Source organism: Bos grunniens, chromosome 8 (assembly GCF_055505025.1).
Source record: "Bos grunniens cultivar Pamir isolate PY7600 chromosome 8, Bosgru_T2T1.0, whole genome shotgun sequence".
In the NCBI taxonomy this organism is placed as follows: domain Eukaryota; kingdom Metazoa; phylum Chordata; class Mammalia; order Artiodactyla; family Bovidae; genus Bos; species Bos grunniens.
The window spans coordinates 58,038,091-58,062,182 of record NC_141172.1 but is presented as its reverse complement, the minus strand read 5'-3'; the positions used below and the strand labels follow the sequence as shown (position 1 = coordinate 58,062,182).

The 24,092-nt window shown below is 37.7% G+C and overlaps 1 protein-coding gene across 3 annotated transcripts in view; it reads right to left on the bottom strand.

The window, feature by feature from the left end:
- Positions 1-24,092, bottom strand: part of UNC13B (unc-13 homolog B) — a 225,191-nt gene that overhangs the window by 133,572 nt on the left and 67,527 nt on the right. For all 3 annotated transcript variants that reach the window (XM_086415676.1, XM_086415675.1, XM_086415674.1), the window contains 3 exons: positions 23,591-23,714; positions 17,765-17,838; positions 3,738-3,795 (listed from right to left, as the gene is read on the bottom strand). In XM_086415676.1, the coding sequence (XP_086271802.1) occupies positions 3,738-3,795; positions 17,765-17,838; positions 23,591-23,714 (256 nt within the window). The remainder of the gene's footprint in view (positions 1-3,737; positions 3,796-17,764; positions 17,839-23,590; positions 23,715-24,092) is intronic.

Genomic DNA, 24,092 nt, shown 5'->3' with positions numbered 1-24,092 from the left:
AAATTATACACGCACACACACACATATACCTATGAGTGAAAAAGTTGGCTTAAAGCTCAACATTCAGAAAACTAAGATCATGGCATCCGGTCCCATCACTTCATGGGAAATAGATGGGGAAACAGTGTAAACAGTGTCAGACTTTATTTTTCTGGCTCCAAAATCACTGCAGATGGTGACTGCAGCCATGAAATTAAAAGACGCTTACTCCTTGGAAGGAAAGTTATGACCAACCTAGATAGCATATTCAAAAGCAGAGATATTACTTTGCCAACAAAGGTACGTCTAGTCAAGGCTATGGTTTTTCCAGTCCAGTGGTCATGTATGGATGTGAGAGTTGGACTGTGAAGAAGGCTGAGCACCGAAGAATTGATGCTTTTGAACTGTGGTGTTGGAGAAGACTCTTGAGAGTCCCTTGGACTGCAAGGAGATCCAACCAGTCCATCCTAAAGGAGATCAGTCCTGGGTGTTCATTGGAAGGACTGATGTTGAAGCTGAAACTCCAGTACTTTGGCCACCTCATGCGAAGAGTTGAGTCACTGGAAAAGACCCTGATGCTGGGAGGGATTGGGGGCAGGAGGAGAAGGGGACGACAGAGGATGAGATGGCTGGATGGCAACACCAACTCGATGGACATGTGTTTGAGTAAACTCCAGGAGTTGGTGATGGACAGGGAAGCCTGGCGTGCTGTGATTCATGGGGTTGCAAAGAGTCGGACATGACTGAGCGACTGAACTGAACTGAACTGATGTATATGCATATGCACATACAGAGAGTAAGAGTTTTGTATATTTTAATTTAGTTTCATGAAAATTTCCCTATTATTCAAAGCATAATATTCAAATCTTATGACTATTATATTTACTGTTGCTTATTAAGTCATTTTCAAATTTTGCTATTTAAATATTTTGAAATGAATATCTTTCTACACAAATCCTCATCAGTTTCTTGATTATTTAGGACAAATTTCAAGAAATTCAGCTGCTGAGTCAAAGGTTATGGATTTTTAAAGCCTCTTGGTACATATTATCAAATGGCTTCCCACAAACCTATACTAGTATATACTGCCATCTGCAGTAGATATTATAATTAGAATAAAAATATTTTTCTAACTGAAAAAAAGCCAGTGTCATAAATGACTAAAAAGGCAAGTTTTTTATTAAAGGAGATTAAAGATTCAGGACAACTGAGTAAAAATGTGCAATTCTTGATTAAATTACATGCTGGTGCAAGGCAGGTCTATGAAAACACTTGGGGGACAACTGGGGAATTCTTAATATTAACTATATATCATATATTATTAATATATATAATCAATGTTAAATCTCTTGATTCTAATAATGGTATTTTGGTTACGCAAAGTGTTCTCTTAGGAGACACATGCTGATGTGTCATAAAGTCTGATGCTTATATTCAAATGATTCCAGAAAACACACATGTATATTTTTGTGTATGTGCATATACAGACAGAAATGGGAAACATCAGTAGGGAGAAAGAGAAGCAAATTTGGCAAAATGTTAATCACTGAATCTAGTAAAAGGTAAATCGGTATTCAATGTACTGTTTTCTCAACTTTCCTATAAGTTTAAAGTTTTTCCAAATAAAAATATATTAGAGAGTAGTCAAAAGACAGGGATAGGCTATGCGTATAAAACAAATTGGGCTTCCCTGGTGGCTCAGACAGTAAAGAATCCACCTGCAATGCAGGAGACCTAGGATCAATCCCTGGATTGGAAAGATCCCCTGGAGAAGGGAACAGATACCCACTCCAGTATTCTGGCCTGAAGAATTCCACGGACAGAGGAGCCTGGCAGGCTACAGTCCACGGGGTTGCAAAGAGTTGGACACCACTGAGCGACTTTTCACTTCACTTCACATAAAACAAATTAGCTGGTAAACATATTTAAAAAGTAAGAGAATTCATAAATGCTGATTATTTACATTCTCTTATTTCCTCCTGCCCTCTAAGCATTTGCTCTTTAATCACTTGAACTGCATTTCATCAAATGGAACCAAGAAGGAATGGAAGAGAAAGCTCAATTATTCCATTTCACTTGCATTAGCCATCTTGGAAAAAGACTTAAAAGATTAAAAACTCAAAATTATCTCATTACAATGAGTTTTGGAAATGACTTAGAGACTTTAATTCACAACTTGGTGTTCAATTCAGATTCTTGTCTCCCATGACTCTAAATGCTTGATAAATACTAGTTCCCAAATGGGAAAAATGAAAGTAACAAATCATATGTAAAATAGGTGTTATTTAAATAAAGAAAAAGTACTGACCTCTGCCAGTGGTCTCTCTTTTATCAGGAAAGTAAGTAGCCAATAGAATGGAAGACAACCAATGGATTTATAAACATGGATAGAGGTTCTTCTTCTCAGAAACAGTATGAAGTGGTATAACATGGTGGTTTAATGCATGGGCTATAGAGTCAGACTGTTTGTATCTGAGTATTTACTTCACCACTTACTATGTGATCTGTGGCAAATAACTCAATCTCAGTTTCCTCATCTTAAAAACGAGGAAAACAGTAAAATCTATGTCTTAGGGTTACTGTGAAGATTAAATAAGTTACTACATTTCAGCTCTTACAGCAGCATCTGGCATACTATCAAACCTCAAAATATGTTAGCTGCTATGGTTCTTATTAGTAGTAGCATTACTACAATAACTACTACCACTATTACCAGGACTATCAACCTGCCATTGAAAAGATTTTGGCAGTGATTCAGAAACACTACAGCAACACAAACGAAACAAAACATAGGCAAGCCAACCCCCAGAGTTGAAAAAGTGAAAGGGAACTAATTTCGAGTCAATCCTTTGGTGTCTGCTCAAGCTATTCTGAGAGAAACTGAAAAGATACCAATATACCAACAATGTACAGCTCATTTCAAAAAGGAATTTGTGTGGTCTGGATAAGTTAACCTCAAAGGAAATAACAAATTCTCTCACTCAGTTAATCATTTATCAAACTTTACTGAGGCTTACTGATCTCCTTTACTGAGGCTTACCTGAGTTCCTCCCAGGTGGCACTAGTGGGTAAAGAACCCGCCCAGCAATGTAGGAAATACAAGAGACATGGGTTCGATCCCTGGGTAGGCAAGATCCCCCAGAGGAGGAAATGGCAACCCACTCCAGTATTCTTGCCTGGAGAATTCCATGGACAGAGGAGTCTGGTGGGCTACAGTCCATGGGGTCACAGAGAGTCATACACAAATGAAGCAACTTAGCCCACACACACATATTATGTTATCAGGTGTTGAGCCAGATGCTAGGAATACAAATTTTGGCCTTTAAAAATTTTGCATTCTTATCAAATAAATATATATAGATTATAACATATGATGGCTATATATATATATAGGATACAATGGGAGCAGAGGAAAGACCTAAACTAGAGTTTCCAGAGGTGGAAACTCTTAAAGGACAATAACAGATAAATGGAGACAGAACAGTAAAAATCATTCCTCTAGGGGTAAAAGCTGGTAAACAGAGGAAAAAAAGCCTCACTGCCCTACCTACAGCCACACAAAACCAAAAGATCTCTTCTTAAAGCTAACGGGGAGATAGCCATTGGGAGGATGAGCCTGAATAAGGTGTATTTCTGGAATATCTTCTGTTTATACACACCATCTCTCTCCAACCTCCCCAACTCAAAATAAGCCACATTTGGAGAACTGACAGAAAGCTGTGATTAAGAAGAGATTCAGAGACAAGTTTCTCACTTACAACACTGGGCGGCAGCAGTAGGCAATTGCTTCCTCTGGCTTTCTTCTTGACTAGAATACTAGAGGAAGAAAGGAGAAAAAAAACAAAACACAGTAAGAGGCCCAAGTAAAGAGGAAGCGGGGGAAAAAAACATAGCTACCTATAAAAAGGTTTAGCATTTGACTGGAGTCAGATTTCTTATCAAACAGAAACAGATCATCCTGCTGTTGATTTTCCTGTGTGATCCTGACATACAGGCCAGACTATCAGATATGGCATTGGCCCAGTGTGACAAGCTAAACCAGGAGAGCAAAAAGTCGGCTCTGATCAAGGTCAGCTGGGCACCATTCTAGCTCTGCCAGGCAGTGGTGGAAGGCTTTAGTCTTAGAAGATTTAGAGGACTTAGAAAACTCAGATAAAGTATAGATTTCCCCATCTGGGTGATGGAACTGAAAACCTCTCTGAGACTTGAGTTTTCTCCATCTTTAAAAAGAAAAAAAAAGTGGTTCTTCCCTCACAAGATCCTGTGGGAAGTGAAATCACTTACGTAAGTATGCAATACAACATCTGGTATTTACTAGAGTCTCCTTCCCAGTTATACTCTAACCTCCCCAACACAACTCACCACTATCACCACCAAAAAAACAGACCACTGAAGCCATACAAAGAAAGTTCTGTAAAAGGAAGCCAAATTAAGTTCATGTATTGAAGATGGGCAAGATTTAGAAAGGCAAAACAAAAAAGCATAAACAAATTAACACAGGTACAGAGAGTCTGGAAGGCAAAATGGGTTTGGTTCAAAGCCCATTGGAGGACTGGAAAAATATAGCAATTTGGTTCAGCAATTTATAAAGGTAAGTTGGAAATGTGAATTTTCATCCTGACTCTGCCATTTATTAATAAACTGTAGATTCTGGGCAAGACAGAGCTTCTCGAACACTGAAGGCGTCATCCATTCAACAGATATTTCTTGAGTGCCTATTACGTCTAAGGCCTTGTTCCAGGCACTGGGGGAATAGAAATCACAGTAAGGAGTTTAGATGTTACTCTAGTCTGTTGAGAAGCTGTGTGAAGTTTTAAACAGCAGAGGGATATGACTTGATTACGCTTTAAAATCATTTTGACTGCTGTGAGAGAAGAACTGTAGGGAAATAAGACTAGTTATTGTAATTATTCAGATGAAAGTTGATTAGTGGCTTACACATGAATGTTAGTGGTGAAGGGCATGTAAAGTGATTGGATACAAAATACAAAACACTTTTCGTATATAAACATACTCTTCTATAAAAAGTACTTTACAAGCAACAAACTACAATACGAATACCAGAGGCAGACAATGCTATTACTACCTCCATTACAGTAAGGAGCAGAAGTCAAGCACAGTTCAAACAATATAATAGTATTAGTAAAACTGTCAATCATAAAAAAGTTCAAAACTTCCTAAAGGCCAAGCAACCCACTCCAAAGTAATAAAGGGACTTGATTATAATAACTAGTATAAATAACTAGTTTATATAAATTATATAAACTAGTATAAGTCAGTCGTGTCCGACTCTTTGCAACCCCATGGACTGTAGCCTATCAGGCTCCTCCGTCCATGGGATTTTCCAGGCAAGAGTGCTGGAGTGGATTGCCATTTCCTTCTCCAGGGGATCTTCCTGACCCAGGAATCGAGCCCGGGTCTCCTGAATTGCAGGCAGACGCTTTACCAACTGAGCCACCAGGGAAGCCCACTAGTATAAATAATAATGATTTTTATAGACAGTACACAGGCATAACAGTGAGGAAATCATAAAACTTTAAGCATTAAACTAGAAGAAGAATTCAGACTAAATAGATGAAGCAGATATTTCCAGAAGACATGTTTAATGAATCTCTTTATGGTCCAGCAGAAAACTAAAGACGACCTCAGTTAGTTCAGTTCAGTCGCTCAGTCATGTCCGACTCTTTGCGACCCCATGAATCACAGCACGCCAGGCCTCCCTGTCCATCACCATCTCCCGGAGTTCACTCAAACTCACGTCCATTGAGTCAGTGATGCCATCCAGCCATCTCATTCTCTGTCATCCCCTTTTCCTCCTGCCCCCAATCCCTCCCAGCATCAGAGTCTTTTCCAATGAGTCAACTCTTCACACGAGGTGGCCAAAGTACTGGAGTTTCAGCTTTAGCATCATTCCTTCCAAAGAACACCCAGGACTGATCTCCTTTAGGATGGACTGGTTGGATCTCCTTGCAGTCCAAGGGACTCTCAAGAGTCTTCTCCAACACTACAGTTCAAAAGCATCAATTCTTCAGCGCTCAGCTTTCATCACAGTCCAACTCTCGCATCCATACCTGACCACTGGAAAAACCATAGCCTTGACTAGACGGACCTTTGTTGGCAAAGACCACCTACAATTTAATTAATGATATTAAGAGATCTGAGGAAAAAAAAACTATAGTATTTATCTTATAGAAAATGTAAGTATTATAAGTAAGGAAAATTAAAGGCCAATCTCATTTATGAAAATGGATGCAAAAATCCTAGATTACCAAACCAAATCATATGTTGGTTATTCATCATATATTCACATTTCCATGTGAATATGTATGTATATGTAAGAATGTTGACATATAAATAATGTATCATGACCAAAAGGACTTTAAAGGATAGTTCAATATCACCACATAAAGAGATTAAAGGAGAAAAACTATATGATCTACCAATGCAGAAAAAAATCTTGATCAAATCCCTTACTTTTTCATGATAAAATACCTCGGAAAATCAGAAGGAAAATAAGATTTTCTTTAATCTGATAAAGGGTATCCATCAAAATCTATAGCAAATATCATATTTCAAGACTCATGAAGCATTCTCTTCACAGTCAGGAAAAAGACAAGGCTTCCCCACTTTCTCTATTAAAAATTACACAAGATGTTTTACACAATGACATTTTTAAAATAAGAGGTCATCAAAAACAAGAAATGTCTGAAAAAATATCACAGTCAAGAGTAGGCTAAGGAGACATGACACTTAAATGTAATACAGTGTTCTGAATGGAATAATGGTACTGAAAAACAACATGAGAGAAAAATCTTAAAATTTTTTTCAAAAACTAAGGATTTTTAGTTAATAAAATATAAAATATTAACTTTTAGTTAATAATAACATACCAATAAGGGCCCACTAACAAAGCTAGTGGAGGTGATGGAATTCCAGTTGAGCTATTTCAAATCCTAAAAGATGATGCTGTGAAAATGCTGCACTCAGTATGCCAGCAAATTTGGAAAACTCAGCAGTGGCCACAGGACTGGAAAAGGTCAGTTTTCATTCCAATCCCAAAGAAAGGCAATGCCAAAGAATGCTCAAACTACCGCACAATTGCACTCATCTCACATGCTAGTAAAGTAACGCTCAAAATTCTCCAAGGCAGGCTTCAGCAATACATGAACCGTGAACTTTCAGATGTTCAAGCTGGTTTTAGAAAAGGCAGATGAACCAGGTATCAAATTGCCAACATCCGCTGGATCATCGAAAAAGCTAGAGAGTTCCAGAAAAACATCTATTTCTGCTTTATTAACTATGCCAAAGCCTTTGACTGTGTGGATCACAATAAACTGTGGGAAATTCTGAAAGAGATGGGCATACCAGACCACCTGACCTGCCTCTTGAGAAACCTGTATGCAGGTCAGGAAGCAACAGTTAGAACTGGACATGGAACAACAGACTGGTTCCAAATAGGAAAAGAAGTACGTCAAGGCTGTATATTGTCACCCTGCTTATTTAACTTATATGCAGAGTACATCATGAGAAATGCTGAGCCGGAGGAAGCACAAGCTGGAATCAAGATTGCCGGGAGAAATATCAATAACCTCAGATATGCAGATGACACCACCCTTATGGCAGAAAGCAAAGAAGATCTAAAGAGCCTCTTGATGAAAGTGAAAGAGGAAAGTGAAAAAGTAGGCTTAAAGCTCAACATTCAGAAAACTAAGATCATGGCATCCAGTCCCATTACTTCATGGCAAACAGATGGGGAAATCATGGAAACAGTGGCTGACTTTACTTTTTTGGGCTCTGAAATCACTGCAGATGGTGATTGCGGTCATGAAATTAAAAGACACTTACTCCTTGGAAGGAAAGTTATGACCAACCTAGACAGCATATTCAAAAGCAGAGCCATTACTTTGCCAACAAAGGTCCGTCTAGTCAAGGCTATGGTTTTTCCAGTAGTCATGTATGGATGTGAGAGTTGGACTATAAAGAAAGCTGAGCGCTTAAGAATTGATGCTTTTGAACTGTGGTGTTGGAGAAGACTCTAGAAAGTCCCTTGGACTGCAAGGAGATCCAACCAGTCCATCCTAAAGGAGATCAGTCCTGAGTGGTCATTGGAAGGACTGATGTTGAAGCTGAAACTCCAAAACTTTGGCCACCTGATGCAAAGAGCTGACTCATTTGAAAAGACCCTGATGCTGAGAAAGATTGAAGGCGGGAGGAGAAGGGGACAACAGAGGATGAGATGGTTGGATGGCATCACCGACTTAGTGGACATGAGTTTGGGTAAACTGCGGGAGTTGGTGATGGACAGGGAGGCCTGGCATGCTGTGGCCCATTGGGTCGCAAAAAGTTTGACATGACTGAGCGACTGAACTGAACTGAATGGAATTGTAATAAATGTACCATACTAATGTAAGATGTTACTAATAAGGAAAACTAGAGGGAGGGGGAAGATAAAAGGTGATATGGAAACCTTCTGTACCAACTGCTTAATATTTTTGTAAATGTACAAGTGCTGTAAAAAATAAATTCTGCTAATAAAAATAAATGTGCAAAAAATTTCACTTAAAAAATAAGACATAAGGATGAAAAAGAAAAAAACTTACTATTCAAAAATACAAAAACTAAAACACCCAAAGGAATTTCTAAACTAGTAGAATAACGAGTTGGTAAATAAGATGAACGCTAAAAATAAAACTGAACACCAGTGCCTTATATAGATAGCGATAAACTACTAGAAACTGTAATTTTTAAATATATCATTCACAATTACTAGGAATAAACCTAGCAAAAGCAGCATAAAACTTCATTGAGGGGCTTCCCTGGTGGCTCTGTGGTAAAGAATCTGCCTGACAATGCAGGAGACACTGATCTGGGAAGATCCCACAAGCCATAGAGGAACTAAGCCCTAGCATCCCAACTAGTGAGCCTGTGCTCAAGAGCCCAGGAGCTGCAACTTTTGAGCCCATTCACCTACAGCCTGTGCTCTGCAAGAGAAGCCACTGCAATAAGAAGCCCACACGCCACAACTAGAGAGTAGCCGCTTCTAAGCAATGAAGACCCAGAACAGACAAAAATAAATAAATAAATAATTTAAAAGAAAAGAACCCTGTATGGAGAAAATGGGTTTTTCTCCTACAGCATTTCTGATCTTCTGAAGCTTAACTATATTTATTACACTTCCTGCTTATTGTCCGTCTCCTCCTAGTTGATCGAAGAGGACACTGGTCTTTGTTTTAACTTCTGATGTATACGAAGCATGTACAATAGTACCTGGTACACAGTGCTCAAAAAGTTATTTGGTGAACAAATGACTAAATTGGTGACAAATGTCACAAATAAACAGACAAATGTGACTTCTGGTTCAAGATGGCAGAGTAGAAAAGACTTGTGCTCGTCTCCTCCTGCAAAAGCACCAAAATCCAACTAGTTGTTGAATAACCACGGAAAGGAGGCCACTGGAACCTACCAGAAAAAGATAGCCCACATTCAAAGACAAAGAAGAAGCTGCAGCAAGACAGAAGAAGGGGCACAATCATGATAAAATCAAATCCCATACCCATTTGGTGAGTGATCCACAAGCTGGAGAACAATAACACCAAAGAAGTTCTCCCACTGTTGTAAAGGTTCGGAACCCCATATCAGGCTCCCCAGCCTGGGGACCCAACAAAGGGACTGGGAATCCCCAGGGAATCTGACCTTGAAGGCCAGTGGGATTTGATCATAAGACTTCCACAGGACCGAGAAAACAGAAGCTCCAATCTTAAAGGGCACAAACAAAACCTTGAACACACAGAGACTCAGGGGAAAGGAGCAGTGACTCCATAGGAAACTGAACCAAAACTACCTGCTAGTGCTGGAGGGTCTCCTGTGGAGGAGTGGGTTGCCAGGGGCTCACCAAGGGATTGGGTAACTGGCAGCAGCTGTTTGGGAAGGTCCCCTTTGGCATAAACCCTCTTGAAGGTCACCATTAACCCAACCACAGAGTCCATAAACATGAGTGTGTTTGTGTGTTAGTTGCTCAGTCGTGCCCCGACTCTTTGTGACCCTGTGGACTGAAGCCCACCAGGCTCCTCTGTCCATGGGATTTTCCAGGCAAGGATACTGGAGTGGGTTGCCATTTCCTTCTCCAGGGGATCTTCCTGACCCAGGGATTGAACCTGGGTCTCCTGCACTGCAGGCAGATTCGTTACCATCTGAGCTATGAGGGAAACCCACAGACATGAGGGCTGAGGCCAAAAAATTAATAGGGAAGAAGAGCAACCCCACCCATCAGCAGATAATTAGATTAAAGCTTTATGGAGTAAGGACCTGCCCACCAGAGCAAGAACTAGTTTTTCCCACCACCAGTCTCTCCCATCAGGAAGCTTACAGATTAGCTTCCTCCATCAGAGGGTAGGCAGAAGGAAGAAGAACCACAATCAAACCATACCACAGAAAGTTAATCAGCATGAAAAAGCAGAAAGTTACGTCCCAGATGAAAGGACAAGATAAAACACCAGAAAACAACTAAATGAAGTGGAGATTGGCAACCTTCCAAAAAAAGAATTCAGAATAATGATAGTGAGTATGATTCAAGATCTTGGAAAAAGAATTGAGGCAAAGATTGAGAAGATGCAAGAAATGTTTACCAAAGACCTAGAAGAACTAAAGAATAAACAAGCAGAGATAAACAATACATTAAAAAAAAAAACAATACATTAGAAGGAATCCATAGCAGAATAACTGAGGCAGAAGCACGGACAAATGATCTGGAGGACAAAATGGTGGAAATCACTGCCGCAGAACAGAATATAGAAAAAAAGAATGAAAAGAAATGAAGACAGACTAGGAGACCTCTGGGACAACATTTAATGCACCAGCATTCACATTATAGATGTCCCAGAAGGAGAAGAGAGAGAGAAAGGACCTGAGAAAATATTTGGAGAGAGATAATAGTTGAAAACTTCCCTAACATGGGAAAGGAAATAATCAACAAAGTCCAGGAAATATAGAGAGTCCCAGTCAGGATAAACCCAACGAGGAGCACACCAAGACACATAGTAATCAAACTGACAACAATTAAAGACAGAGATAAAATACTAAAAACAACAAGGGAAAAACAACAAATAACAAACAAGGGAATTCTCATCAGGCTATCAGCTGATCTCTCAACAGAAATTCTACAAGCCAGAAGGGAATGGCATGATATATTTAAAGTGATGAAAGGGAAGAAACTACAACCAAGAATACTCGAGCCAGCAAGATTCTCGTTCAGATTTGACAGAGAAATCAAAAGCTTTCTAGACAAGCAAGTTAATAAAATTCAGCACCACCAAACCAGCTTTACAACAAATGTTTTCTCTAGTCAGAAAACAAGAGAAGGAAAAGCCTTACCTACAGAAAACAAACCTCAAAACATTTTTTAAAAAACTAAGAAAACTGTAATAGGATCATACACATCAATAATTACCTTAAATGTAAATGGATTAAATGCACTAACCAAAAGACACAGACAGGCTGAGCAGAAGAAAACATGCACATGTTTGCACTTCCACTTACCACATCACTCTGCTTGACCCCCCAAATTGTATGTAATTATCTTATATTGTTAGGTTAATCATGTTTCCATTATGGCTTGCAACTGTAATTATCTTTTTTTTCTGGCTATTGATTGTTAAAACTGAAAATATCTTTTACTATTGTGATTATGTAACTATCACCCACTTAATACCATTGTACCATGATTGGTCAACAGAAAAATTATAGAATTCTATATCACTAAAATAACTGCTTAACACAAAAATCTGTAATCACTTCTTAAATTTCATATGCATATCAGCATTATCTTAGAATTTTATGAAAAATACAAATGTCTAGGTACTGCTTTTTTTTTTTTTTTTTTGGCCAGAGCTCCAGATATGTTTCTAATGAGCAGCCATGTTTAAAAACAATGGACTTAATGAGGATCTTTTACTTTTACCTAGTTTGTTTCACATTTTCTATTTTATATTCAGTGCTTCCATTTCATTTAGTTTATTTTCTCCAATTTCTCCATCTCTTCACTTTTTTTTTGATGTTCTTTCTCAAGCCTTTATCAAGCATAGTAGAAAAGCTTTTGTATACATATATGTAATATGTATAATATATATATTTTAGAAAACATGAATTTTTGCCTAAGTAAAAAATGTATGACATTTTGATTCCACTTGTAGGAATAGAATGCTAGATTTCTAATTTAAAAAAATAAACATGCAACAAGCAACAAAAGTTTACTGTATAGCACAGGAACTATAATCAGTATCTTATAATAACTTATAATGGAAAACAATTTCAAAAATATGTGCATATGTATAACTGAATCACAAACACACAAAAAGAATTCTACTTTTTAAATTTTTGTAATGTTTATCTTTTTGACAGTTTTTCTAAATGTCCTATGGACATCTAATAACAACCTATGAGATACAAAATTTTAAATGTATTTTTGTAGGATATGGTTAATATAAATTAATTAAATATAAATCTATTATATTTAAATTATTAATGGCATCATTCAAGATGCTCCTATTCTTATTTTTTCTGCACTTGATAAAATATTCTCAGAGAAATGTAAATATGTCTTACTATGATTATATATTTTTTCTTTTATATTTCTTCTGATTTTTGCTTTATGTATGTTTCTTTGTTGTTAAGGTGTCTAATGGTTTATGATGTCTATCTTCTTTGTGAATTGTACCTTTTATCATTAAAAATATTCACCTTTGTTCTACTTAAAATAGATAAATATATATTTTTTAAAAGTTAAGACAGAGAAATGCAAATTTAAATGATAAAGCTCTAAACCCATTAGATTAGCAAAAATTTTAAATCTGACAATAACAAGTGTTAGTAAAAATATAGAGAAGCGGGAAAACTAGAATATAAATTGGCACAATTACTTTAGCAAACAATTTAGCAACATCTAATAATGTTGCATAGAGCACATGCCACAACAGAGCTATTCTATTTCCAGGTGTATACCCAGAGACTGTCCCTCACATAAGCATAGAGAAACAGGCTCAGAGATGTTTACTGAAGCATGCATTTATAATATTGAAAACCTAATTTTCCATGAGTAGAAAAAGTAATAAACAGTGACACATTTAAGCTCAAGTAGTAGATGCCAAGGCCAGTCTTGACCCAAGAGGCTGCTGTGTATGGGAACTGTTGCACACCACAGGGGGAAAAATATAAGATTCAACATTGTGTTTTTAAAATGATTTTTCAGTGAGTTTGGCCAAATTTTGATAATCACTGAATCTTGGAGATAAGTGTACAGGTTTCATTTTACTAGTCCTTTAACTTTTATATTTTTGTTTAAAACTTTTTCATGATAAATATACAAAAAAGAAAAGAAGAAGCTTCCACTAATCAAAGATGAGACAAGTTTAGTATCAAAAAGATCAAAGACTGAAATGGGTTGAAACACAAAATATAAAAATTCATAAATTGATAATGATATGCCATTAGAAAAAGGAAAACAATGCACAGGTCATCTTGAGAAGCTGCTTATGCAACAGCTCATTAATTTGAAAACTGCTAAAGGGAATGTTTTTCTTACACAGACTTTATTTCAAGTGAACCAAATAGCAGGTGAGAGAAAGTTCTGTTATATAGACAAATCATAGCTAGTAAATGTTGAAGAGGTGATATAATTAGAAAAACATCACTGTGCAACCCTAACAAAATAATCATTATTATTTGTTGCTAAAACCATTAGGTAAAAGGCTGGTGGGATCACTTTATAACAGATGAAATAGACTGACACCAAGTGGAATCCACTGAGGCAAGACACAATCTGCCTTCAAAACAAACCAAAAACAACGTCAGTCTAAATCTCCATCTAATCCTCAAACTACCAGATACAGTTTTTCAGTTTAAAAAAATAAGAGGGATAGAGAAACATGGTAAATAAGATCTCGGGGACATAATCAGTCAAATCCAGAATGTGTGGAATTCTATAAAACAAATGAGAGAAGAGGAAACCAATTCTAGAATAAAAATGGTTTAAGAAACATAATAACCAAATACATACAATTTGCCTGGATCCTGAACTGAATATATCTACTGTGAATATATCTAATGGAAAACTGAACTCAGACTAGTAAGAAATTATGGTTAAATTCAATGTGTTAAAAGCACTGCAATTATTTTTTAAGTTAAAGATGTATACTGCCACACTTAGGTATTTGTGGGTGAGAGAAGATGATGTCTGGGATCTATTTTAAAATACTCCATCAAAAGAGGGAAGAGTTATTTCTATATATTTTGCATGTTCAAAACTTTTGATAATAAAAACGGCCTTTAAACAAACTAACAATCACAATGAGACACCACTTTTAACCACTAGAAGGGCTGTTCAAAAAGACAGATAAATGTTGGCAAAGATATGAAGAAATTAGTCCCCTTATAAAGCCCTGGTGGGAATGTAAACTGGTATAGCTACTTTGTAAAACAATCTGGATGTTTCTAAAACTGTTAACTATAAGTTACCATCTTTTCCAGAAATTCTTTTCCCAGGTATGTCCAAACAAAAACTTACACCTGAATGTTCACAGAAGCATTATCCATATTAATAGAAAGATGGAACTGACAAATGGATAAATAAAACATAGTAGTGCATAGCCATAGAGGGGAACACTATTTGGCAATGGAAGAGAACAGAGTACTGTTAAATGCCACAAGATAGAAGAAACTTTGAAAATATGTCAAGTAAAGGAAGACAGGCACAAAGGACCATATATCGTATAATTCCATTTATATGAATATCTATTATAAGCCAATGTACACAGACAGAAAGTAGATTAGCGGTTACCCAGGTCTGAGAAGGATACTCCCAGGATTAGAGTATAATAGCTAAGGGCACAGGGCTTCTTACAGGGCAATGAAAATGCTCTAAAATTGTGATAAATGTACAACTCCGAATATACTAAAAGCTATTAAATGTGGGAGCTATATGCTATGTGAACTGTATCTCAATAAAAACTGAAAAAAAAACAGGGAGGCCTAGGAACAGATGAAGAAAATAAACTCAGTGAGTGCCATATATTAGAATAGAAACAGAAAGCAAAAAACTCAAGAGTTGAAACTATAGACCAAGAACCATCATTTCTAGAACTTGGAAAATTCTACAATTGTATATGCTACATTTTGGGGTTTCTTTGTTTTGTTTTGTTTTAACCCCTTCATCTGATTCTACATAAAGTAAAGCCTGTAAAATAAAAAATGCAATGCATGTCTTTACTAGGGAAACAAAGATCAAAGTTTGAAAAACTGCATAGCACTCCACAGGCAGGGTTTGGGAAAAGAGAAATACAAAGGGTAAGGTGAATACAAGGATAGAGTGGATTTTGGCATTTACAAGGGGAGAAGGCAGACTGAAGCTTTCAATGAAGAAAAGTTAGGGTGCTGGCTTGGATATGAGAAAAGTTATGCAGCTTTAATAACAGAAAGCCTACTAAGGATTTAGATAAGGTAAGGAAAAACCCTGAAAAGAGTAGTTCATACTTGTCCCACTTCTTCATCTTTGAGTTAACTCATTGTGAGTTGAATTGTGTCCTTCAAAAAGGTATGTTGTGGGGACGTCCCTGGTGGTCCAGTGGCTAAGACTCCACACTCCCAGCAGGGCCCTGAGTTCGATCCCTGGTCAGGGAACTAGATCCCACATGTAGCAACTAAGACTTGGCACAATCAAATAAATATTTTTAAAAAAGAAAGAAAGATATGTTGTGAACTCCTAAGCCTCAGTACTTACAAATGCAACCTTATTTGGAAATAGATTCCCTGCAGATGTAATCGAGTTAATCCAATGACTGGTATCCCCAAAAAATGAAAGGAAATTTGAATATAGACACAAAAAGAGAGAACATTTTGTGAGGCCAGGCAGACAACACAGGAAGGCATGTAAAAATGGAGACAGAGACTGAAATAATGTGTCTGACAAGCAAAGGAACAGCAAAGGCTGCTGGGAAGCACCAGAAACTAGAAGAGAAGCATGGAACAGCTTCTTCCCAAAGCCTCCAGAAGAAATTGATCCCACCAAAACTGATGTCAGAATTTCAGCCTCCAGAACTGCATGAGAGAATATATTTCTGTCATTGTAAGTCACCCAGTATGTGTTACTTTGTTTTGGCAGCCCTGGGAAACCAACATACTCATCAAATCACTTCACACTGTCAAGAATTTCTGCCTTAAAACTCTTTTTGTTTGTTCTGAAAACCTTTTCTGGTTCTCCAGAGGAGGCATGGCATCTCACTCCAGTACTCTTGCCTGGAAAATCCCTTGGACAGAGGAGCCTGGTGGGCCGTGGTCCATAGAGTCGCAAAGTGTCAGACTACTGAAGTGACTTAGCACTCACTCTCTTTTAGGCAGCTCTTCCTCAGACTTCTTTGTTTCTCAAGATTCTATCTTTGATGTTTCCCAAAGTTTTGTCTCTATTCTTCAATACTCTTTCTACCTACTTTACCTGAGTCTGTGCTTCTATTCTTATGACTTCAATTGCTACAAATATGTTAATAAATCCAAATTCTATGCCTGACCTCATCCAACCTTGAGCTTCAGATTCTGTCAGGAGGTTGCTTACCAGTCATTTCCACAAAAATATACCCTCGCACTCCAAATTCTAAAGGAAATCAACCCTGAATATTCATTGGAAGGACTGGTGCTGAAGCTGAAGTGCCAATACTTTGGCCACCTGATGTGAAGAACTGACTCATTGGAAAAGACCCTGATGCTGGTAAAGATTGAAGGCAGGAGGAGAAGGGGGCAACAGAGGATGAGATAGTTGCACAGCATCACTGACTCAATGGACATGAGTTTGAGCAGGCTCCGGGAGATGGTGAAGGACAGGGAAGCCTGGCATACTACAATGCATGGGGTCTCAGAGTTGGAATTGACTTAGAGACTCAACAACAACAACTCCAAATTCTACCTCTGTCTAATCAGACAAATGCTCTAATAGCCCAGCATGTCCTAGGTAAAAAACTTACCTTTTCCCTCTACTACCACCAACAAAAACATTCCCCATTCCTAATGGCCCAAACTGAGCTGACTATGTTCTATTCTGTGCACCAACCTCATCTCTGGAAATAAGTTAGGAACTAAGCAATGCAGTAGTCTAAACAACAGCACATAAATAAGGATACATATCCAAAAATCTGGGAATGAGGTGGAAAAAAGCCTTCTGCCCATCTCTGTTGCAAGAAGACAGATTCCCTAGTATAAAGTTGCTCCCCAACAGTCTAAAGTCAGACTAGTGCCAATTCAGCCACTTCTGGGGGGCAGTAGGAAGAAAAGAAAAAATGGATAGATCTTTCCAATAACAGGCAATCTTCTAGCTACCTTTTTTTCTTTAATACAGTTTAAATTCTTTCATTCTTTAGCATGTTCCTGAATCACTCCCTTAAAGTGTCCTATACAGACACTCTTCACGTTGTAAGTTTCCCTGGTGGCTCAGCTGGTAAAGAATCCATCTGTAATGCAGGAGACTCTGGTTTGATTGCTAGGTCGGGAAGATGCCCTAGAGAAGGGAAAGGCTACCCACTCCAGTATTCTTGGGCTTCCCTGGTGGCTCAGCTGGTAAAGAATCTGCCTGCAATGCAGGAGACCCTGGTTTGATTGCTGGGTCGGGAAGATCCGCTGGAGAAGGGATAGGCTACCCACTCTGGTATTCTGGCCTGGAGAATTCTGTGGACTGTAGAGTCCATGGGGTCACAAAGAGTCGGACACGACTGAGCGACTTCCACTTTCACATTGTAAAAACAGGTCCTACCTCATTGTCAGGTCCCAAGGCATTCATTTGCTCCAATCTGTAGGTCCAATATCTAGCTTCCTCTTCTGGGATATCTATCACAAAAAAAGAAGAAGCCACATTACTAGGTTAAGAATTTAATCACGGGTAGATAATACTTAATTAAATGACCTAAGTTAGAAGGGTGGTAGTGATGGACTAATTTTACATGTTCTTGCCATGAACATTATCTTGAATCTTTACAAAAACTAAAATAATATATCATTATTCCCATCGGATCAGAAGACTTAAAATCATGCAGATGTCAATAAGTCCCAGAGCAATTATAGATTCAACATAGTCGCTACTAAAAATCCCAGTTTTTTGGCAGAAATACAAATGTTCATAGCAACATTATTCACAATAGTTAAAATGTGGAAGCAACCCAAGTATCCATCAATGAAAGGATAAGCAAAATGTGATATACACAGACTAGGAAATATTATTCAGTCTTAAAAAGGAAGGAAATTCTGATATATGCTACAACATAGGTAAACCTTGAGGATACTAGGCTAAGTGAAATAAACCAGTTATACACAAAAAAGCCAAATGCTGTATGAGTCCACTTATACAAGGTACTTAGAGTAGTCAAAATCAGAGACAGAAAGAAGAATGGCAGTTGCCAGGAGCTAGGGGCAGAGGAGAATGGGGAGGTATTGTTTAATGGGTAGAGAGGCTCTAGTTTTGCAAGATGAAAAGAGCTATGGCTATGAATAGTGGTGACAGCTGCACAACGTTATGAATGTATTCACACGGCTGAACTGTATATTTTAAATGGCTGAGGTACTTAATTTTATGTTATGTGTATTCTACCACAACAAAAGAAAAGAGCAAATAAAAATGAAATACATAGCCTTTTTCTATACATTTAAGATTGAATATAACAACTTCCAAAAAATGAAACATCTTTTAAAAACATCAAATATCCATATATTCAGCACAAAAAAGAAACCAGTCTGAGACAAAATATGGATCAGGTCAGCTTTGGTGACATTTAAACAGGTACACTTTCTAGCAGTCCACAAGAAGGAATCAAATACAGCCCTTTCTCCTTTGTCCTTCCTAGGCAAAATTTCACCTCCTTCCCCTCAAACTACTTACTCTTCAGCAATTGGTGACACTATATCAAAGTCTTACAATAAAACCTTCGAGTAATTTACTACCTAATTTGTTCAGCACTCCCCATCCATAAAATAGTGTACTCTGCATGTGTTAAAAGGAAGTGAGAGGGGAGGCAGAGCTGCTGTGCTGCAGGTTCTGATGTAGAACAATGTAGAACAATGTTCTGATGTAGAACAATTCACCAAGATACATACACTCTTAAGTAGAAAACAGCAAAGGACAGCGGATGTGTTAGAATATGTACTATATGTGTTTTCAAAAGGAGATGGGATTTAAATATATGCTTATAGATTCAAAGACTGAGCCTGGAAAGATCCACAAGTATTAACTGTGATAGCCTATAACGAAGAAAGGTAACTGATTTGTGAGGGAGACCTAATTTTTACTGGGTAGTTTTTAAACCATGGTGCATGTATTACTGCCTCACTGCTCAAAATAGTTTTAAGAAGAAAAAATACAGAGCTACAAGGATGGTTATTGAAGTACTATTTAACAGTACAAACTTAGAACAATCAAAGTACCCAACAAGAGGAGTGGTTAAATATATATTAGTTTAAATTAAAAGCCCAGGCTCTGGAGCCAAATCATCTCAAAATTAACTTTACCACTTAACTACCCAAATGATCTCGGGCAAAAGATTTAAATACTTTGTGCCTCTGTTTCCTCATCTCTAAAATGGAACTAATAGTTGCGTCTACCTCAAAAGACTAAAGTGAAGATTAAATGAGATAACATATGTAAATGCTTAGGATACACCCACAGGCACACAGTTACTGATCAACAAATGCTATTTTTACTATTATTGTGCATTCATACACTAAAAGCAAATGAACCACTGAAACACATTTTATATAACATTAATATTATAATTATGTAATTAGTATATAAAACAGCTCAAAATAATATACAGTGCCATTTTATAGGAAAAACTGTATATGTATATTGAAAAAACATAATATGTAAAAAAAATATCTAGTAAATGAGATTGTAAGAAATCTTTGTCTTTTTGTACACCTGTATTTTCTGAACTTACAACATGATTTTAAAAATTAAAAGCATGTTTAAAAGATGATGGTATAAAATTTAATAGAATATTTCATAGGTTTCTGAATTATCCAAAGGAAAATTCCTTTGCTGAAATATGGCATGCTACAAGCCAAATTCTTCCTTAAGAAGGACCCTTAAAGTTTTTAAAAATTATATCCCAAACATGGTTATCATAGAGACAAATCCTTATTAGCACACTTACATTAACTCACAAAGACACTTATCTGAGATTCTACCTTAATGTTTATTCAAAACAATTTATTAGGCACCTATTATGTGCCAAGCAAATACTATAGATACCAAAATAAACTATCCAAGTGCTCTCATGAAACAAAATCTAGAAAGAAATGTATATTTCTCCCTATGACACAATATAATGATGCAGTTTTGAAAGAGGAATGCTTGCTTAAAATGCAATGAGAAGTGGACTGACCGATTTCTAGCATGACAGTGTGAGGAGCTCCACAGATCTATTTCCTAGAGGAATTGAACATACTTTTTAAAAATACCATTTAAAGTCTCTAGAAGTAGAAGATATTAAGAAGAGGTGGCAAGAATACACAGAAAGAAAGTCGCTCAGTTGTGTCTGACTCTTTGCGACCCCGTGGACTGTAGCCTACCAGGCTCTTCCGTCCATGGGATTTTCCAGGCAAGAATACTGGAGTGGGTTGCCATTTCCTTCTCCAGGGGATCTTCCCGACCCAAGGATTGAACCCGGGCCTCCCGCACTGTAGGCAGATGCTTTACCATCTGAGCCACCAGGGGAGTCAGGAATACACAAAAGAACTATACAAAAAAAAGATCTTAATGACCCAGATAACCACGATGGTGTGATCACTCACCTAGAACAGACATCCTGAAGTGTGAAGTCAAGTGGGCCTTAGATAGCATTATTAGAGACAAAGCTACTGGAGGCGATGGAATTCCAGCTGAGCTATTTCAAGTCCTAAAAGACGATGCTGTGAAAGTGCTACACTCAATATGCCAGCATATTTGGAAAACATAAGAGTGGCCACAGGACTGGAAAAGGTCAGTTTTCATTCCAATCCCAAAGAAAGGCAATGCCAAAGAATGTTCAAACTACCGCACAATTGCACTCATCTCACATGCTAGCATGGCACCCCACTCCAGCACTCTTGCCTGGAAAATCCCATGGACAGAGGAGCCTGGTGGGCTGCAGTCCATGGGGTCACTAAGAGTCGGACAAGACTGAGCGACTTCACTTTCACTTTTCACTTTCATGCATTGGAGAAGGAAGTGGCAACCCACTCCAGTGTTCTTGCCTGGAGAATTCCAGGGATGGGGGAGCCTCATGGGCTGCCATCTATGGCGATCGCACAGAGTCGGATACGACTGAAGCGACTTAGCAGCAGCAGCAGCACATGCTAGCAAAGTAATGCTCAAAATTCTTGAAGATAGGCTTCACAGTATGTGAACTGAGAACTTTCATATCTTCAAGCTGGATTTAGAAAAGGCAGAGGAACTAGGAATCAAATTGAGAACATCTGGTGAATCATAGAAAAAGCAAGAGAATTCCAGAAACACATCTGCTTCATTGACGACACTAAAGCCTTTGACTGTGTGGATCACAACAAACTGTGGAAAATTCTTCAAGAGATGGGAATACTTTACTTGCTTCCTGAGAAATCTGTATGTAGGTCAAGAAGCAACAGTTAGAACTGGACATGGAATAATGGACTGGTTCCAAATTGGGAAAGGAGTATGTCATTGTCACCCTGCTTATTTAACTTATATGCAGAGTACATCATGCGAAATGTGGACTGGATAAAGCACAAGCTGCAATCAAGTGCAGGGAGAAATATCAATAACCTCAGATATGCAGATGATACCACCCTTATGGCAGAAAGTGAAGAGGAACTAAAGAGCCTCTTGATGAAAGTTAAAGAGGAGAGTGAAAAAGTTGGAGGACAGGGAGGCCTGGCATGCTGCAGTCCATGGGGTCACAAAAAGTCAGACACGACTGAGCAACTGAACTGAACTGAAAGTCTCTAGAAATGGTCCTAAGAGCAAACAGAAGAAGAAACATATATTCAAGAAAATCAACTACAACTTTAAGTGGTGTAGTTGAACCAAGATCCTTCCCCACCCACCCTGCTCCAAATTCAACAAGACAAACTTCATTCCAGACTAGGTACAGCTAAGAACACATCACTAAGAATACAAGCAACTAAGCTATAAGCAAGAACTCCAACTATTTTTCTCTTCACCTGAAACTAGGCCTACAGAAACGCAAGAAAGTCTTCCTTTCTGTTTTTTGTAAAGTAATAGTTGTTCTGAGTTTATTATTTCTGAGCTTACTGGAAAATCATGCCATTTTTGCTCAAATCATCAGAAGGTACAAGATAAAAACAGATTGATATCTGCAACAACAAGAGTATACATGAATATAAGTAAACAGTCAAAATTAAAACTGAAAAAAGTTAAAATTAAATTAAACAAGATACCAATGTTTAAAAATTGGGAAGTTACAAAATGTTGGCAAAGATGTGCAGAAAAAAGACACTTGAGACATAGTTGGTAGGAATATAAACTGGCACAATCCTTTTTTTTTTTAACACAAGCAACTTGGCAGTACTATGAAAAGTAACAATGAACATTTTTTTTTTTTTTTTTTTTCTAGCTGGCTCCGCGGGCTGGGGCCGGGCGGCGAGCTCGCCCGGTGGCGCGGCCCGAATCCGTTGAGTCCGGCCTCAGGGCGGCAGCCAACCCCGTGGCGCCGTCCGCCCGGCCCGGCCCAGCCTCCCTCACCTGAACATATCTTTTTATCTATTCCTTAAATTCTACTCTAAGGAATTTCTCTTAGACTCATAAATGGGTACAGATAAAGCTGTTCATTATAGCAGCATATATATTAAAAAAAAAAAAAACTGGAAACAACCTACATGTCAATCAGTAAATGATTGCAAAAGAAAAAGGACTGCTTAATTTATGATATAAAGAAACTATTGAGATCAGCAAGATAGATAAGTAGAACATGAAATGATGTCCAAGATAATATGCTTTATACAACACTATCACCATAAATAGTACATAAAGTATGACCGAAATTTGTAAAAAGAAATTTCTAGAGAAGAAATTTCTTGTGCCTAGACCAAGACACAAGAAATTTATTTCTGGGGAATGCAAAAGAGGTCAAAGGAAGCAGGAAGAGAGACTTAACTTTCTATCCATATACATTCCCATACTATCTAAATTTTTACAATGAATATGTATTTTTGTGTGATTTTTTAAAATTACTATTCTATTAGTACTACTTAAATGTTTAAATTGACAAATCATAGGGTATATATTAACTTCAAGACAATAAATGTGAAAATATTATCAAAAGAATAAGTCACTGACATTATCTGACAAGTATTTCATAAGTCATCATAAGAAATGGTTAATAAGAAACTAAATGACTTGAAAAGAATGCTTTTAGAGTGGACTCTTTAATGAGCACCATTCTAGACTTTACTTTGCACATACCCAAGCTCGGTGTTAGAGGGAAGAGAACAGAAAACAGAATGCCCTGAAGGGAGAAGGGCTGACAAAAGACACAGCAATAAAACAACTAGAAACAACTTCAAACAGCATTAAATGTAAAAAGTATTAAATGGTTTTTAAAATCAGACTCACCAAAAGGCAACTCAAATCTTGTATCAAGCAAAATTTTATGGGGAGTTGGGTTTTTAGTTCCACAGATTTCATCATCTTTCATTAATGTCTCTGCCTCCAACGTGGACCATTCCCCAGGCCCTTCCTAGAAAACAGAGATCTAAGATTAAACTTCACTCTTTCAGAACTCCCTCTCATTTAAAGGCCCAAGTGTTTTTCTCTCATTTTCCCTGTCAGAGAGCTTCTGAGAGCCACTCACATATCCTAATGAGGCAAACACACCAGAGTCTCACCACCCTGCCTCTGCTTCTGTCCCCCCTCTCTGGTGGGAAGGCAGTTTTCACTGTACTCAGCTTTCTGCCAGCCCACCAAGGATAGAATTTCCAGAGCACTAAACTCAAAAACAAGGCATCCCCATGGATCAATATTTAATGTGTACTATTCTTAATGACTATATCACTTAATGCATCACTACTTCTAATCGCTAAAGAGCCAGTAACATCACTAGTTAAGCTGACCTGAA